This window comes from Cyrtonyx montezumae, unplaced genomic scaffold (assembly GCF_038088225.1).
Source record: "Cyrtonyx montezumae isolate F1298 unplaced genomic scaffold, pur_monq_1.0 scaffold_3, whole genome shotgun sequence".
Lineage (NCBI taxonomy): Eukaryota > Metazoa > Chordata > Aves > Galliformes > Odontophoridae > Cyrtonyx > Cyrtonyx montezumae.
The window spans coordinates 73,321,229-73,338,385 of NW_027072034.1; the positions used below are offsets into that span (position 1 = coordinate 73,321,229).

A 17,157-nucleotide genomic window follows, 5' to 3' on the forward strand; every position below is an offset into this window, starting at 1 on the left:
ACTGAAAAAAAAATAATAATGGTTACTATTCTCACTATTGGAGTAACAGAAAATTATAGTCGAGTTTCAACATGCATAATTGCTCCTTGATGGTTCTTGTTGAGCAATTTTGTTCAATAACGGTCTGTCAATACAATTTGCTTTCAATTGTCACCTTCTATAACATCAAGAATAATGGGCTCACTCAGGTGCACTTTGAAATTGTAGGAAAATATTAATTTTAGGGGAAAGAAAGCTGATAATCACTTGCCTTAGTATTCTACAGTTGTCTGAGGTTTTTGAGAAACTCCCTATAAAAAATGTGAATATTACCACATATGTGGTTTGCTGATGTTTGAATACTGAACATCATGGAGGGAGGTGGGGAGATTTGCTTAACAGGGACTTTTCCATAGTTTCTCATAGCTTGACACTCATTTCTAGTTGTTCTTGTCAACAAAATATTCAGAGCTTGAAAGAAACAACAGTAAAGATATTTCCTTTCCCTCCCTTCCTTTCCAATCCAGCAGGTTTACAATGTCTCCAACACCCTTCAAAGACAGCAGCAAACCATAACATTTTCTATATCTAACATGGGTATACATTCACATAACAAACCCTCTACACATGATTGAAATCAAGATCTGCAAATATACAGCATGAAAAGGAACTATGAGTTCTCCCAAAATGGAGAAACACTACTAGTTTGGGAAGACATGAATTTAAAAAAACAGAGGCAGCAATGCAATTAAGCTATTTGTTTTATTTTCAACATGCACACACATGTATGTGTGCCCCTGTAAATATGAAAAAAAGAATAAGGTTCCTTGTTCATGCCAATGTATGTATGATGGGGACTGTAAATTGTTATGTAGTTTAAAATTTCTATTCAGTTTTTGCTTTTGTGAATCCATTGGCCGATTACATTATAGACCTGCATCAACTCAATCATGTGAATCTGTACTGCTAACAGATGGGATAATGACAGACTAACAAAACCATGACAAAAATGCTGGCTAAAACAAAAGGAAGTTCTCCTTAAAGGGACATTTTCTTCTTCCAAAAGCATAGGACAGATATTTGCAGGCCTCCTGAAGGTCTTGCTTCTAATGAAACACTGTATAGCAGTGATCTATCAAATATAAATGCTACTGCATTAGTATATTTATGACCAGGTTTAAAAGACATATACATTTGAGGCAATCCTTTTATGAAGAAAATGTTATGTACCATGCCTGCAACACAAATTCATCTTTAGCTTTAGGCTGGCTAAGTGAATATACATTTTACACCCACAAACTTCTTCACAATGTGAAATCCAACATCAGATTACACACAACTGAATACTGGCTGTCAATACAACAGCATAAATAAACCCACTGTATCCTCTCCCTGCCTGAACTACATGAAGAAAATAGGAAAGCAAGTTCTACTTTGCTCTGAAAAGCAGTTTTCCAGGTGTTTCTTTGGGAGGCTTCTCAGTTTAGTTTTGTAATTCACTTCAGCAATGACTCTGGGGAATTTTGTAGAAAGAATATCTCAAATACTTCCTTTTTTTTTTTTTTTTTTTTTGTAAGCATATTTGTGTATATATATATATATATCTTTGGAGAAAATCTAGCACTTAGTTTGAGTTAAATGTTTTAGTAAATAAGACCATCTCACTATCTTTGTTCCCCCTGACCCTAATAGCAGAATAATGCAGGCATTTTAAGCTTTCTACATAGTTTAATTCACTGAAATCTTACACAGAAGCTATATGTGAAGCAATTATGGTATAATTCAGCAAAGTTATTAAAGATTAAGTACTTTTGTTATGCTTATGACAGCTACTGTCCAGTATGAACCCCACAATCTCATATAATGGAGGTGAGGTCACATTGCTATCAAGGCAGCAGTCAAGCATGCTTCCCTCTAGTACAAACACAAAATCAGCAATTCTTTCACTTTTAATGAGAAAGAAAAAAGGCCAGGGATGGAGGAAGCAACAAGACTCCAATGGACAGATTATTTTGCCCACATATCACTGTTGAACGAGCCAGAGACTGCCATGATAACATGGGTATTAGTCTCTAAAAAAACCTTGTGGGAGAAGAACCACAATGATCATCCAGTTTCAACCTCCTTGCTGTGATTAGTATGGCCTTGGATTTCTGTTTCTTGGTAAAGCAGTACTCAGAAAAAAGGTCAGGTACTGAATACAGTGTTTTTTGTCAGGAAGGGACAAAGACTACATTCCTTCCCTCTTTGTGCTCTAGTGTCTACTATTCAAATATGAACTTTTCTACTGAATCATAAAGAATAAGAGATACAGTTCTGAGCCTCTCATATCCCAGGTGTATTGGGTTTTGGTTCACACATATTGCAAAGCTGATTTTAGAAATTTAGAAAGTCAGTGCACAATGAACGTGGCATCCTCTGGTCATTTCTGCAACAAAAAGAGGCAATTCAGAATTAAGATAGTGCTTGACTGTGCTCCAGGAGAGAAACAAAGGAAGAGTTAAACAGAAGCACTATGGATAAAGTTAAGATACATTTGTTAATAGCAGCTTCTGACTTCTAATGTGGAGTTTCTTGCCACCTCCCCACCCTCACCCCTACAATCTTTCCCAAAGGAACACATACCTTCCATAGGATTTGTCAAAGTTCCTTACTGGCTTTCAACAACCTGATATTCATTGTTTCACAAAAGATGGGCAGTCTCTCTCTCTATGGAGGTGGTTCTGAGCTCTTTTTTGTTATTGATATGACCAAACATTTATTTTCATTACCTTGCTAGGGTATACATTGCTTATCATGTAGCTAAATTTCTATTCTTGACCTGTTTCAAACATTTAATCAGATTGTATTCTTAGTAAAAGACATCTAATAGCAAGAGATTATGAAACATTTTTACTAGGCAATCACACTAAAAGTTATGATTTAAGTCCAAAACGTGACGTTTTACAAGCAGTCAGAAAAACAGCAGTCCTGAGGATCTTATAAATGGACAAGAAAATCTTGTAGGTAGCTAGGTGAGAAGTCAATTTATAAATGCAGTTAAGCCATATTTAATCTAATAGAATCGGTGATATACTACACATAAGACAATATTCAAAACAGAATTCAGGGGAGGGAGGATGGTGGAGTATTTCTCCTTCCACAGAGCTGTCTGGTGACAGATACCATTCTCATTATGATGCTGAGTGCCAAAACAGCGTAATGACTATTGAATAATGAAATACCCTTAAAAGAAAAAATGTGAAAAGCATTTTACAGGTTGTTGAGAAAAGACACCCAAAGAATCAATGAAAAGACACGAAAGTTGCTCAGAAGCTTCTATTAAAAGAAAGAAAGCAAACAAAGAAATAGTAGCACTTAAAAGAAAAAAAAGAAAAAAATTCCAACACCAACTCTCATATATTAATGAGGCTTGTAATTATCACAATGGATAAAATGAGACATAGAGAGGTATAGCATTATCTTTTGTATAGCAGATCAATACCATGTATGCTATCTTTCAGACTGCCTTCTAATTTTATCAGAAGACATTTTTTTCTTTTTAACTGAAACTGTAAGTAACATTACTGGTAAGACGAACTGAAAAGATATAGATATGACATTATCCCATGTACAGATTAATTTTGCATATAAATACATGGTTGGAGAGGAACGGAACAGAAATGAACTTATATTCAATTTTAACCATAATTATGATACATTTATTTACTCTTTGTTTATTGGCTTTGGCGACAGATTATGTTTAATGGCTTCAGAGAAGAAGGGAGTACACATAAAATCTTCCTGGGAAAGAATGCTTCTGGCCTGTCTTTGCTGCTACAGATAGCAGCCTATTTACCTGGCACTGTGTTTTTATTCTTCACCTATATTCAACCCTAAGCCAACCCTCCATGTCCTCCGTGCCATCACAGACCCATAGCTCTGCTGAGGATCTAACAAGAGACAGTGCAGAATATTGTGCTGACAACAGAAAGCATGGGATTTTCTCACTTATTGTAAAAGAAAATTAAAGTAGTTCATATTATTATAAAAGTTATTTTTAAAAATTATGTCAATTTTTATGAAATAGAAAGAAGTTGCAACATGGAAGCATACAGAGGATTCAAATATCACTACAGTGCTTAATTAAATTTTGCCTTTCCAATTTTCGTTTTACTTCCATATTTTATAAAGGAAATGTAGATTTTTAGAGAAGAGTCACAGTGCCACATAAAGACAGGATTTTACTGAGGCATTTTTAAAGTTTTGTTTCCCTGGTGTACACAGGTATGCTTCATGAAGCACTTGATTATAGGATACCAGGCTTTCTCTTGCAGAATTTAAGTGGACCACTTTCCCTCACACTTTCTCCTGTATATTGGTTCAAGGAAATAGCTAGTCCTTGAAAAGTAATTTCTCTGAAAGTTGTGGAGAGATGGTTTAGAGGGTGAAGATAAAAATCAAGGTGGGGAAAAAGGTTGGAATACCTACCAGAGGAAATGCTGGGGGGTAAAGATCCACCCCCTGAGACTGGATGTGAGGTTAGGATGCTATTTAAAAATCCCGCCCTCAGGAATCTCGAAAGAGACTTCACCCCAATGGTCGGAAAGGATCCTTTCAAAGAGATAAAAATTATCATTAATCAAATGACTTGTTCTTTGGCTCATAAAAGAAACTGTCTGTTTAAGGAAAAAAAAACCAAAAAAACAACTCTCTGCAAAATTAGCAGTGGTTTCACTGGAACAGATCTTATGAAATTCAGTTAAATGTTTTTGATTGCTTTTTATCCAAGCCATACAATACACAGCTGTAACCAGAAGGAAGTTGATCTCTGCATACTCTGCAACTGGAGAATCCCAGCATTTCTAGGAGGAATGGAAAAAAAAACAAAACCAACCAGACAAATTTCAAAGGAAAAATACACCTATTGGATATTCATAATGCATTTCAAATAACTCTACTGTAAAGGCAGTTTATAGTTCTGTATGCAAATCTAATATATTCTAGCATAGACTAGTAGAGGTGAAGCTGTACCAGCAGTGCTGAGTTTTGTGTCAGTACTTCTACAACAAGCCACCTGAAAGCCCTCATGTCAGGCCAGGGCAGCAGGGGAACCAGAATTAGTGTTAGGACAGATAACATTGCTAACCTAGAGCTTCTATCAGATCTCCAAACACCTGTCAGTATATTGATGCTGGCAAAAACCAAGTATAGCTACAGCCTCTTTCTGCTTTGCCACCATCACGTTTCACACTTCCAATCAAAAAAGTTCATGTGCTCTTTGCCTAAGTGCACAGACTAATCTCTGGAAATAGATTATCTCATTCCCCCATTTTAAATTAAATATTTGTGATATCTCTAAGATAGCACTGATAAATAAGAGCTCTATCATTCAATCCACTTTTTCAGCTTTCAGCATAGGCACAAAGGTTGAGAGTCACCATTAAAGCCAGCTCATGTTAGTGCTCAGTGAGTGCCAGCACTCAAGCTGCATTTGAAAGGAGAGCTCTATGCATCTTGCATAAAAATACAGAGTCAATATCATACAAACATGCAATAAATTTAAGCTGACAATCAGAATAATTTGTTTGTTTTTGCAAGTACATCAAACAAGCATACATTTAATAATTTAGGCAATGATAAGTTTGTTTCCATCATCTTATAGGTATTTCACAGCTGATTCTGTAGAAGATAGAAAACATCCTTCTTAAAATTCATGCAACTATGGGTTTGTTTGCTTTTTGGACTAAAATAAATGCAAGTGAGGATTATTTAGGTTTAAAATGCATATATGCATTTTCTGAACTTAAAGTAATCTAAGTGAGCTTTGCATTTTTACTTTCAAGCAAGAGATCTATTGTTTCTTCTCAATATATTCTCCACTTGCCATTTAAATTTGTTAGACCTACCACAGGCTGTGGAAAAAGAATTCCTTTAATTAGAGCTCTGAGCATAGCATTTTTATATCTGATAGGCAAAGATAAGCAACAAAAGCATTAACTCTGGCTATCCTAAAAAATCCTAATTTTGGCAGTCTTGTCTTCCAAACCCCATGGCTTTAATTTTAAAATATTTTTAGAAGTGATCATCTATAGAGTACAGGATGTGATGCACAGAAATTCAATTTTGAAATAAAAAATTGTTCCATAATCTCTCATATAAACAGCATCTTAAAACATCACAGCTATGTAATGAACATATGAAGACTTCCCAAATAAAACTTTGCTCCTTTTTTTTTTGAAACATGGATTATACCAACCACAAAGTACACTCATGGTGAATCATGTGATATATATACAGACCTTCAGAAAAGCCAAACAGCTTGATGTTCACCACTGACATTTTCCTTCATTTCCTTCATGAGCTACATGGCAAATAACTCAATTTTCCTATCAGTGTCACCATAAGTTACTTTGTTACACAAAGTAACAGACAGAAATGAGTGCTCCACTTACTGTGTATATTTAGAAGTTAAAATGAGGAGCAACCAAATTTTGGAGTAAATCAATCTGTGTATACTAAAAGAGTAGGAGGGCTAAAATTAGTGAGGTCTTCAAGTGTCAAATAATTAAAGTAATACGTATAAAGAATGCTTTTTCACTTACTAAAAAAAGGTACAGACAAGTTGCTTAAACAAACACTTCATGTCATCGGAGATGTTGCAGGAAATCTCAGTCATATCTGAGTGGTAGACATGAAAAGAAATGCAGGAGATCTGCACTCTTTGAAAGTGACAGCAAGAAGCAAAGCAGCAGTTGGGTACCATAGAAGAAGCATTTAATGGCATTTTAGATAACTGAATCTCAAACAAATACTCTGCTGTCACTTCAAAAATGTCTCCTATTAAGCAGAACACATATTTATAAGAATAAGACCTTGTCACTTCCAGAGGTCCACAAATACGTTCTGAAATAGACCAGGTTGATAACAGTCAGCCTTGATTGGTATCCAGCACTATAAAAGACATTGAAAGTTGATTCACATCAAAGCATGCACGATCCTAGATCAAAACACAGCATATGTCTCAGAATGAACATACATTGTATGACTGGTAAGGAGAGTTAATAGTTTGGTAATATCACCCTCACAGTGTGATAAGGGTTTAAGGCTATTACACGACTGTAGATCTGGAAGTTGCAGGTAACCAGGAAAGAAAATGAATTATCATAGCTCCCATCAACCACCATAGAAAGACAGAGGTCTGATAAGAGCTTTGGGAATTTACAATAGAAGAAGTATTTCCCAATTTTTTATTTGTTTGCTTAAACAATCAGAAAATTTTGGAAAGAAAAACTGCAACAAAGAATTGTGCTCAAGACAGAAAGAGAGAAGGCTCTCTGCCAATACAACAGAGGAAGAAGGGAGATAGGGACGTGACATTAAACAGAAAACATCAGAAATGCATTTCCTTCTATCTGAATAAGTAATTTTTTTTACTGTCAATGAGATCATAGTATTTCCTCTTTCCAAACTGGAATTGTGTTTATCTGAACAAAAAATAAACAAAAATGTGCAGCAGCCTACTGCTTTACACAAATTGGAAAAGTAATATTCATTTCTTAGAGGTATATGTTAGATACAGGATTATGAAGACAGATATAGAAATCTTAATGTTTAATTAAAAACAAAAGTCCTTTTAAAGCAACTGCACTGAGCGCTTTCAAGATACTAGGATATTACTGTAGCTAATCAATTTTCTTGAGAAATACAATTCTGTCAGCACACACCATGCAGAGACAAGGTCATTATAAATGTTCTGGTTTTTAGTAAGAAAATTAACACCATTTTTGCAGTGGGTGGAGTTATGCTAATGGTGAGCTTTTAGTATATGGTAGAGGTTCTATACAGGGAAAAGGAATATTAATGTATACTAAGCCATGATTCCTGAGAGCTCTGATATGCAGCTGTTCTGTAGAAGCCTGAAGGTGTGATTTTACTATGGGAAAAAAAACAAAACAAACCCCTTCTCCCACTCCATAGTTATCCACTGTGAACATTATGCTACTGAAACATGGGAAACTACATTAGTTACAGATATTAGTTGGAAAAAATGCATTGAAAGAGTAAAAATATATGGCAATACTCTGAATAGCTGACAGTTTGTGGAATACACACCATTCACTGAGTTCTGTGTCACCAGTTTATAGCTCAGCATCAATTCTTCTCTTTCACAATTATTACAGCTAAGTGCTTGTGCTGAGAAGCAATGGGGGAGTGCTGAATCAATTAGCCTGCCTTCTGCCTTTGTCTGTTGCTCCGGGGGGAATATCATCCCACAAATGATAGAACTTGATAGGGAAGTCACTTGTACAGAATCCTACAGTGGCATGGTTTTAGCAGCATATTATCCATATAGAACAGAAGAGCAAGGGTAGATAGCTGGGTAAGGAAATACACATGCTTAGTTCAGCTCCAGAGCACATAACATTAATTCACACTCATTTATTAACACATGCATCACAACAGTATGTCCAGCCAGAGGGAACAGCCACTTCTCCCTGCAGCAAAGGCCCATCAAATAGCCTAGGGCTAGCAACAACATGATTTTGCTGCAAAACCCTACATTATTTTTCACAGAAACTGAACATAGTTTTATTCTGACAATGACAGCACATACCCACTCACACCTGCTGACTTGAGTGCAAATACAGCCACAGTTTTAGCTCCACACATGCTACAGAACCAGTGCAGCACCAGTACTTCTCGATGGCCCACACCCCAGCTTTCCTCCTCCTCAATTGTTGATACAGAGCACTTTAGCCAATGTCCTGATAGCCTCTGGGCTACCAATTTTTCTATATTTTACTGTGGCAGTTGTCTTTGTACAAACAGTGCAGTTTGTGGAGATTTGCTTTTAAAAAGGAGAACATTTCTAAAGTCTCTGCATTGTGTCTAACAACCTGTCTGAAGTAGGTTATTAGAAAACCTCCCAGAGATGCAAGAATTGTGTTAAGCATATCCTCTTGTCTTAACCTCTTCCTCTTAACCTCCTTCATTTTCTGCCTCCCACAGCGGGCTAAAGGAGATACAGTGTTGGGTATGACCAAACGTGGGGACAGTGACATTACCCTGTTACGAGTACTGATGGGGTTGTGATGGCCCAGTGGGAATATAAGACACACCCAGAGGTTAGTCTCCTGTAGAATCCAAATATCCTTACAGAGAGCAGGGGAACTTTCAAGTAACCAAGCTCAACAAGATGATCTGAAGGAGGGTTTGCTTGCCTGAAAGCATTTGCTTTCTTCTCCAGTAACATGATTTAAAATAATAGCAAAAGACTCAATTTCTACATACAGTGCTTTGCTTATTTTCATCACAATATTTTTGAATGATAGTATACCTGCTTTAGGAGTCTGGACAATATATTTCCATGCTTTGCTGGGCTTATATCTCAGTTTGATTTTAATTCTGAATTTTCTTAATTTTACTGGTTTGGGAATAACAAACAGTTGACATGTTTTGGTGTCATTTCTGAAAGAAAACCACTAAAACGTAGTTCTTGTTGGAAAATATTTTAAGAGGCTCAATTTTTTACATCAGGTCTGTGGATCACTTCTACAGAATCAATTTTGTGTGTTATCTCTGGAAATGTGCAAATGTGCACCTGACAAACACTTTGCAGGGCAAAGATTCTGTTTAGGCCCTCACGACTTTAACCTTACTCTTATTTCTTGATTGGCAGCTTGAAATAAATCCAGATTTAAGGGTACTGACATAGAATGTGACTATTTTAGAAAATCCCAGTTATAGCAAAGCTTGTCTTTACTTAGGACTTCTCTGGGAGAAAAAGCAAATGCTTGAAGCTTACAATTCTGAAGGAAGAAGAAATGGTACAGATTTTTTGAGTGGAATATTAACATTTAATTTAATTTTCCTTGCTACTTCTGGACAAACAGCAATTTGAATAGGAAAAAAAAAAGAAAAAGAAAAAAAAAAGAACTGCTTGAAAAGAGTTCTGCAAGTACTTATAGCTATTTGTTTTGTAATGTGTCAAATGTCAAAGCACACTGATGTTCTGGTTGCTGAGAAGACTGGTACAGTGACATTAATATGATTAAAACTTTTAACAGCAATAACAACTGTTGTCTTGGATCATCTTTGCAGTGTTAATGGAATAGTAATTGCAAATAATGTACTTCTTTTATGGGACAAAAGAATCTATGTTTAAATTGTCTATTTATTAAATGTTTTTTATTCAGTGCTTAAACTGAAAAGAGCTTTTGTACAATCCTAAACAAGAGCACTGAAATCTTTATGCATTTATAGATACGTACAAACTCAGAATGCTGTTCTATGAACTGCATGCTGTGCATTTGGATTTCATGGCCACGCTTGTATTATCAAATTAGCTGGAAGCAGAATACTTGAGAATTCAATTTTTCATGACGTAGAAAACATAGCCTGCAATTTCAGCCTGAATCTTTGTGATTCATTTTGTATGCTTCATTCTGTATTATGATTTTTATTTCAGTCTTCTTTTGATCACTCTCTTTCTATGACTTTGGAAGGAAAGATCCTTAGTAAAATCTCACTGTTTCTAAGCTATGGAATTCTTCATCCTTCAAGATAGGAATCCCTCATGGGATATACTGAGGAGATCTGATGAATAGGATGGTTAAGAATTTTCAGTTTTTCAGTTGTTTTTAATGGCATTTCCATGAAAAGAAAGATTATAAATGTTATAATTTTAAGCTTCATGTTTTAGAAGTGCTGTGGGTTTTAATGCAATGAGTCAAATAGCTTCTCATGCGTGATATGTGAGGATAGATGTGTTGATGCAACTTTCAGAACATTCTGCAGTTCTGCAATTAAAATTCTGATATCTATTTTTTTTTCTTTTTTAGGCTCTAATTGTTAACAAGGAGTAGAAGATAAACACTCTCCACTTTTAGAAAGCTATTGAGGACTCATTGATTTCAGTTATGAAAAACAGTTGGGGCTGAATTTCCAAAGAGTCAACTGACAAAAAAACAAAACAAAACAAAAAATTCTATTACACAGACATCGATTATAAACAGAGCATGATCATGATTGTGTCCATTCACAATTCCATTCACTATTGATGATATCATTAATCTACTCACATTTCACTAAATACTACTGAAATTAATTACTGAGGTTTAATTTTCTTTACATCACAAACATTGACTCCTTTAAACCAGTGACTCCAAGATGTTCATTATCATTAAGGAATTCTTGGAGTAGAAGTGTACTGTATAGAATTACAGTTTCAGCATTTACAAATCTATATGCTAGATTAAAAATTATTAGAAAAACCTTTCAGTGCTCAAATAATTTATCCCAGCACACATCTGATGCCAGGTTGTAGGTTGCTTATGTTGCTACTTGATGGACTCTGGGACTCTGGCATTGATGACCAAAGACAATTAGCTGTGCTTGTTAATTACCCCTTTGTGGATATCATGCATTCAGAGGATATCTCAATCTCAATGCTCGCCTGGTGTAGAAGGATGACTACCATTAAGCAGAACCTTTGTAATCTGATCTTTGTAGTGCTAGTTTTGGAAGCAGTGATTCTGGCAGGATGAATGTTGTGCAAACTGTTTAAATAGATAAAAAAGTCACATTTTTTGTTGCTTCTAAACACATTCACTGAAAATTGAAAACTACTGCAAACAGTATCTAAAACTACAGAAACAATGTCTGGATGCTGAAGAATGCACTCACCTACAATTGAGAAGAGAATGCAGAGAAAGGAAAAAGTGGAGACTCTTATCCAAAGTGGGTGAGTTATTCTAGGAAGAATAATAAGCTTCTGTTGTTTCAGAAAGAAATGAAATCAACTATACGAATTCTAGCAACTGAATGGTAGTTTGTTTCAGATTTCTACTGCCATCAAAGATAGGTACTATACTTCTCCAGATGAATGAAATTATCTCTAGATAATGAAATGAATTCATCATCAGTTTAACTTGTTTACTTTCAAATTTTTTTGGTAGAAATTACCTTGTTAAAGTTTAGTAGAAAAATGACAATATTTACCAATTGATGTAGTCATTTATCAATTTGGGAATGTCTGAATATATTTCCCTTTTAACATGTGCTTGCAGAATTGCCATTAGTGGTTTCTGCTTATATTAAGAAGAGAATGTACTAAAACTGAATAATCTGCAAACTCATAGCAACTAATTATGGTGATAAAAAACATGTATTTTTTCCACATGGCATCTCTCTTTCATTTGAGTCCCTCTTCAACAATCTTGCCACCCACTAATGATTTATAAACAGTGACAAGACTGTATCTATCTGTGAAGAACTGTAAGATTTAGGAAGCAATATTTTATTCAAACAGTATTTCCAACCAAAACATTGAGAATTTGGAATGGATCCCAGGCAGTTTGCATCTAAATTATTTATTCATCTGGAACCTGAATCGCATATGTATTAAGAATCAGAAAGATAATTATAGATTGTGAAATGGATACGGCAAGACTCACAGCAAAGTAAGGGAAGGAATTTGGGGATCAGGAATATACACAGAATGTAGTGATGGGCTGAGTGAATAGATTCTGAATAAGAAGCTTACAGATCAACACTGTATTAAAATGATGGCATTATTTGTGTAGTTGTTGTTAATGGTGCTAGAAGAGTCGTGGATACAAAAAATTTATCTGCCTTGGCTGGAGCTGCAAAGCTGAGCAACTCAAGAAAATGAAATGTGGATGTGTTTTAAAAACTTCTGTCATTCAAGTTCTCACTTGCTCTCCCAGAGCAGAACACAGATAACACATGGCACATCTCAGCAGCCTATAAATCAGATGGGTCTGAACAGATTTTCATTGCATAATATGTCTGCTCCACTTCCAAATCTCAACGATTTCCAGCTAATTACTGAAAATTGTCATTTCCAGTAGCTTTTACCTCTGTACACTGCAAAATTAATCTCTGCTTGTCTCAACTCTGCTTGTCTCAAGCGTGTCTCAACTGGAGATATTTCACTCAAGTGCTTAGATTGCTGTGTTTGAAGAAAAATAGATACGTCTATCTCTTGTTTGCTACAACAAGCTGGTATTTCTCAAGAATTTCCTTTTCTATTCTGACTCCTTTCTTTACCATTTTAAGTGCTACAGCTACAGTTGTTTATAGCAATCCTTGCATTAGAAAGGTGATCATATACTAAATAATCAAGCTTCTTTTCCTCGTGTTTTCTATTAAATTTAATTTCAGATGTTTTATATGAAATTACCAATCCATATTTTAATTATTCTTCTTCATGTGAAACTTATATTAAAGACATCTCAGTCTTGTTGCCTTCCATTAGAATGTTAGATATGAGTCTTTAAGCTTTTGTAAAAACTACAATACAACTTGAGCCAGAGGTTTATAAGACAGAATGGGCCTGAGACCCAGACATCCACTTCCATATCTACAAGTTCTCTAGATACAATGGTCTCTCTATTTTGGTGTAAGGGAATATTGATTATGAGGCTCTTCCTTACCCTAGTTATTTCTTACCCTAGGTAAATTTAAGGACTTTACCTTATCCTTATTTATTAGCCTCTCCTGCCTTACTGATCACTGATGTTACTCTTTCATATCTTGTCTCATCACAAATTGGGCAAAGTGAATTGATAGGCTCAAACAACACTGAAAAAGAAAAATCTTATTATTCCATTCCTTATCCATAATTTCTTAAGCTATGTGAACTGAAGAAGGGGTACAGCCTTTCTGGAAGAGTTCTAATGGCTCAAACAAAGATTAATTCAGTCAATCCAAGCTCAAGCATACAAACTGACCTAAATATTTAACTTTGCATATTAGGTGAAATAAGGAATATTTACAAAATGAGTCCTTTAGTTTATTCTGTGAAGGCTTTAACTCAGACAGTGGTGACAAGAACATAGAAGCATAACATGGTTGAAAGTGCTAAGATAGATACTAGAATGCCCATAAAGATTGTCAGCCTATCTCATGAGGAAGTACAAATAAATATGGTCTATTTGCCATCACTACACAGGCATTTACATCAGTTTTTTGAAGTTACTAAAGCATCTCAACTTGCACACACATAAAAAAAGATTAGTTGTCACCTTGTACCTGTATACATTACAAAAACTTATAAGGTATATAAGTATATATATAGCACGCAGAAGTACTAAGATATATATATCCATCCTCTGATACCTAAATTCCACCAGACTAGAAAAAATTAATACTCATTACAACATTCACTGCATTGGAAAGCTCTTCCATAATAAGGTTACAGCATTATTAAACTATTTAGTTGTAATCATTATAGACTCATAACCTTCTGTATTCCGTATCCTATTTCCAAGCCCTTCATACAGTACCTTGCAAGTCCTATAGTATTCTCTCCATACATTTAAGGCAGTGTGCCTACGCAAAAAATAAAAAAATGCAAACTGTGATGGTGAAGAACTCTTCAGCCGTAGGCAAACTTTGGGCAGCATAAAGATAATAATTTAAGAATAATGTTGTATTTAATCAAAAGCAGCAGGGATATTATTAGTTTGATACAGACAAGTAAGTTTGAATTTAGAGAAACAGTGAGAGTGGTAACTGTCTATTTTAAACAGTAACAATGTGGACTTAACAATTACCACGACTATGTCTTTCATCTTTCATTTTTCACCTTGGCACTTCAAGGGGAAGCTGTGCTTTTGGATATTAGTCATAGATCTAGATCTAGCACTCCCCATTGGACAGGAACATTAAATTATCTCTATTATTTCAATATCTAATCTAGATTTCTCCCATAAAAATTCAGTCTTAGTGTAAGGATCTTAACACAAAAGATAATGGAACAACATGATGGTAAAACCTGTTATGATAAAGTTTATACCCAGAGCCAGACACGTCTCAGTTTATTATCAAGAACCTACAGTAATTCACAAAAATGTAGAGATATATTTCCCTTTGACAGTCTGGCAGAAAATCTTATCTTACATCACTGCAGTCTGCAATAGCTTTATTGTGACCATTCTTCAAGTGACTCGTCATCAAGAACAACAGCTGAAAACTAGGAGACTAATGGCAGGACCAATGAACAGAAAGTACATAAAGTATACTCTAACACAATGAGACATGGGTCCTGACTACATTACACCATGGACCACACAAGCTTGTATTCTAAATAGTATTGTATCTAGAATATACTCTTCTTCCCCAGTGCTTTCCTCAAGCTCCCCCAGACAGAATACCACAGCTTTATGTAAGGACTACCATTTCCTAATTTCTGATGATATAATCACTCTTTTTTAAGATATGTAATAGACACTCTTCCACAATAATGTGTTAAGCTTTCATGCTACTCTAGTAGGAAATTTCCCATCTATATTTCTGTGTCAAGAAGAAATAAGTAGGGATGAGTTCAGAAAAGCCAAGCTACGAGCTATGAGAAGGGGACAGACTCTTTAGTAGGATATGTGGTGATAGGACGAGCAGAAATGGTTTCAAACTTAAACAGGGTGCATTTAGATTGTCTGTAAGAGAAAAATCTTTTACAGTGAAGTCAGTGAAGCACTGGAATGGGCTACCCAGAGATGGAAGCCTCATCCCTGGAGACATTCAAGGACAGGCTAGGCCTGATCTAGCTGTGAGTGTCCCTGTTAATTGCAGAGGAGTTGAAATAGATGACCTGTAAAGTTCCCTTTCAACACTGAGGATTCATTGATTCTATAAGTTGTTATAAGGGTATGTAGTGACAAGATGAGGGGAAAAAGCTTTAAACTGGAAGACAGTTGATTTATAGTAGATATTAGGAAGAAATTCCTTACTGTGAGTGTGATGAGACACTGGAACAGATTGCCCAGAGAAGCTGTGGATGCCCCCTCCCTGGAGGTGTTCAAGGCCAGGCTGGATGGGGCTTTGAGCAATCTGGTCTAAAGGGAGGTGTCCCTCCCCATAGCAGAGGGGTTGGAACTGGATGATCTTAAATGTCCTTTTCAACCCAGGCCACTCTACGATTCTATGAATCTATGATTCTATGAAAATAAAATCTTTTTTTTTTTTTGACAGCGAATAGCACACAGGTTCTAATGTTGATTTAATTTTGATTGCTACAGTCTGCACTAATTTAATTGCCTTATCTTCCACACTTTGTAGTTAATGTGCCCCAAATTAAGATCAACTGCTATATTCCTAGTGTTTCTACAGTGATTCATTGTTTTGCTATTTTCTGATTTTCTCAATATTTTCTCCAATCATACCACTTAATCTGTTCAGTCTCTCTTGTCAATTCAAGAGCCCATTTCATTTTTTAGTATTCTTACGAATCATGGCCAATTTTACATAGTTTGCAGCCTTGCACTCAACAGTTCCATTCTGGATCTCAAGACCTTTTGTACAGCCTTAACACTGATAGGTTTTATTATGTTACACAGCGTAAGACAGCATTTGAATTTGCACACAGAAAAACATCAGTGAGCAATTAACAAAAGCTTAAACAAAACTATACAGAAAATAGCTGAAAAATAAGACAGGACCCTGAATGCTTCATGACACTCCTGAAGTCTTTAAGAAAAAGATTTTTTAAGCTGCTAAAATGAGGACATAGTCTCAGAGGCTGGAAGTCTTCAAACTGCTTTGAATCCAATTGTCAGTGGCATCTCCACCTAACATGTGTAGTGAGATGAAGACCACTTTTCATATTCTGGTTGACAGACAAAGGAAGGAAGAAAGCACAATCTTTTTAAACTAGCTAAAAGTTCAGTGTGTGCTTCTTCTTTGTTACTGGTTTTAAAACCATTGTAGTTCCATTTCTATGTCTATATATTAATATTTCTATAAACTTATTTCAGCAGTATCAATTTTGATTTAGTAGACCATGAAGCAGTTAGAGGGCTTCTGACTCTGAGACAAGACAGAAACATTGCTGCCTGCTTTTCTGTCCCTTTCAAAGAGCACATGACTGAGCAGGGCAGAAGATCTTGCAGTTGTAACTTCTAACTATGTTTTTTTGGCACCTTCATGGAAGCTGTATTTGAGAGGAATTTGTTTAAGCATTCAAAGCTCTTGGTTGAATTTGCAAAACTGAACTTGAAAGAAATAAAAGTTTTTGTAGGTCAGTTTTAACCAGGCATTGCAATTATTACAGGTGTATGCCTTTGAACTGTTTTAGCTTTTCTGTTTTTCTGATCAAGTAGACCTGGTAACAGCTGAATTAAGTAACCTCCACCAGCATGTAGCTAAACTACAATGATCCCTGAAGGATAGAAC

At 35.6% G+C, this 17,157-nt stretch overlaps 1 protein-coding gene across 2 annotated transcripts in view; it reads right to left on the reverse strand.

The window, feature by feature from the left end:
• The window catches only part of EPHA6 (EPH receptor A6), a 472,327-nt gene that overhangs the window by 71,493 nt on the left and 383,677 nt on the right, over positions 1–17,157 (reverse strand). For both annotated transcript variants that reach the window (XM_065741888.1, XM_065741887.1), the window contains one exon: positions 4,450–4,572. In XM_065741888.1, coding sequence (XP_065597960.1) covers positions 4,450–4,572 — 123 coding nt within the window. The remainder of the gene's footprint in view (positions 1–4,449; positions 4,573–17,157) is intronic.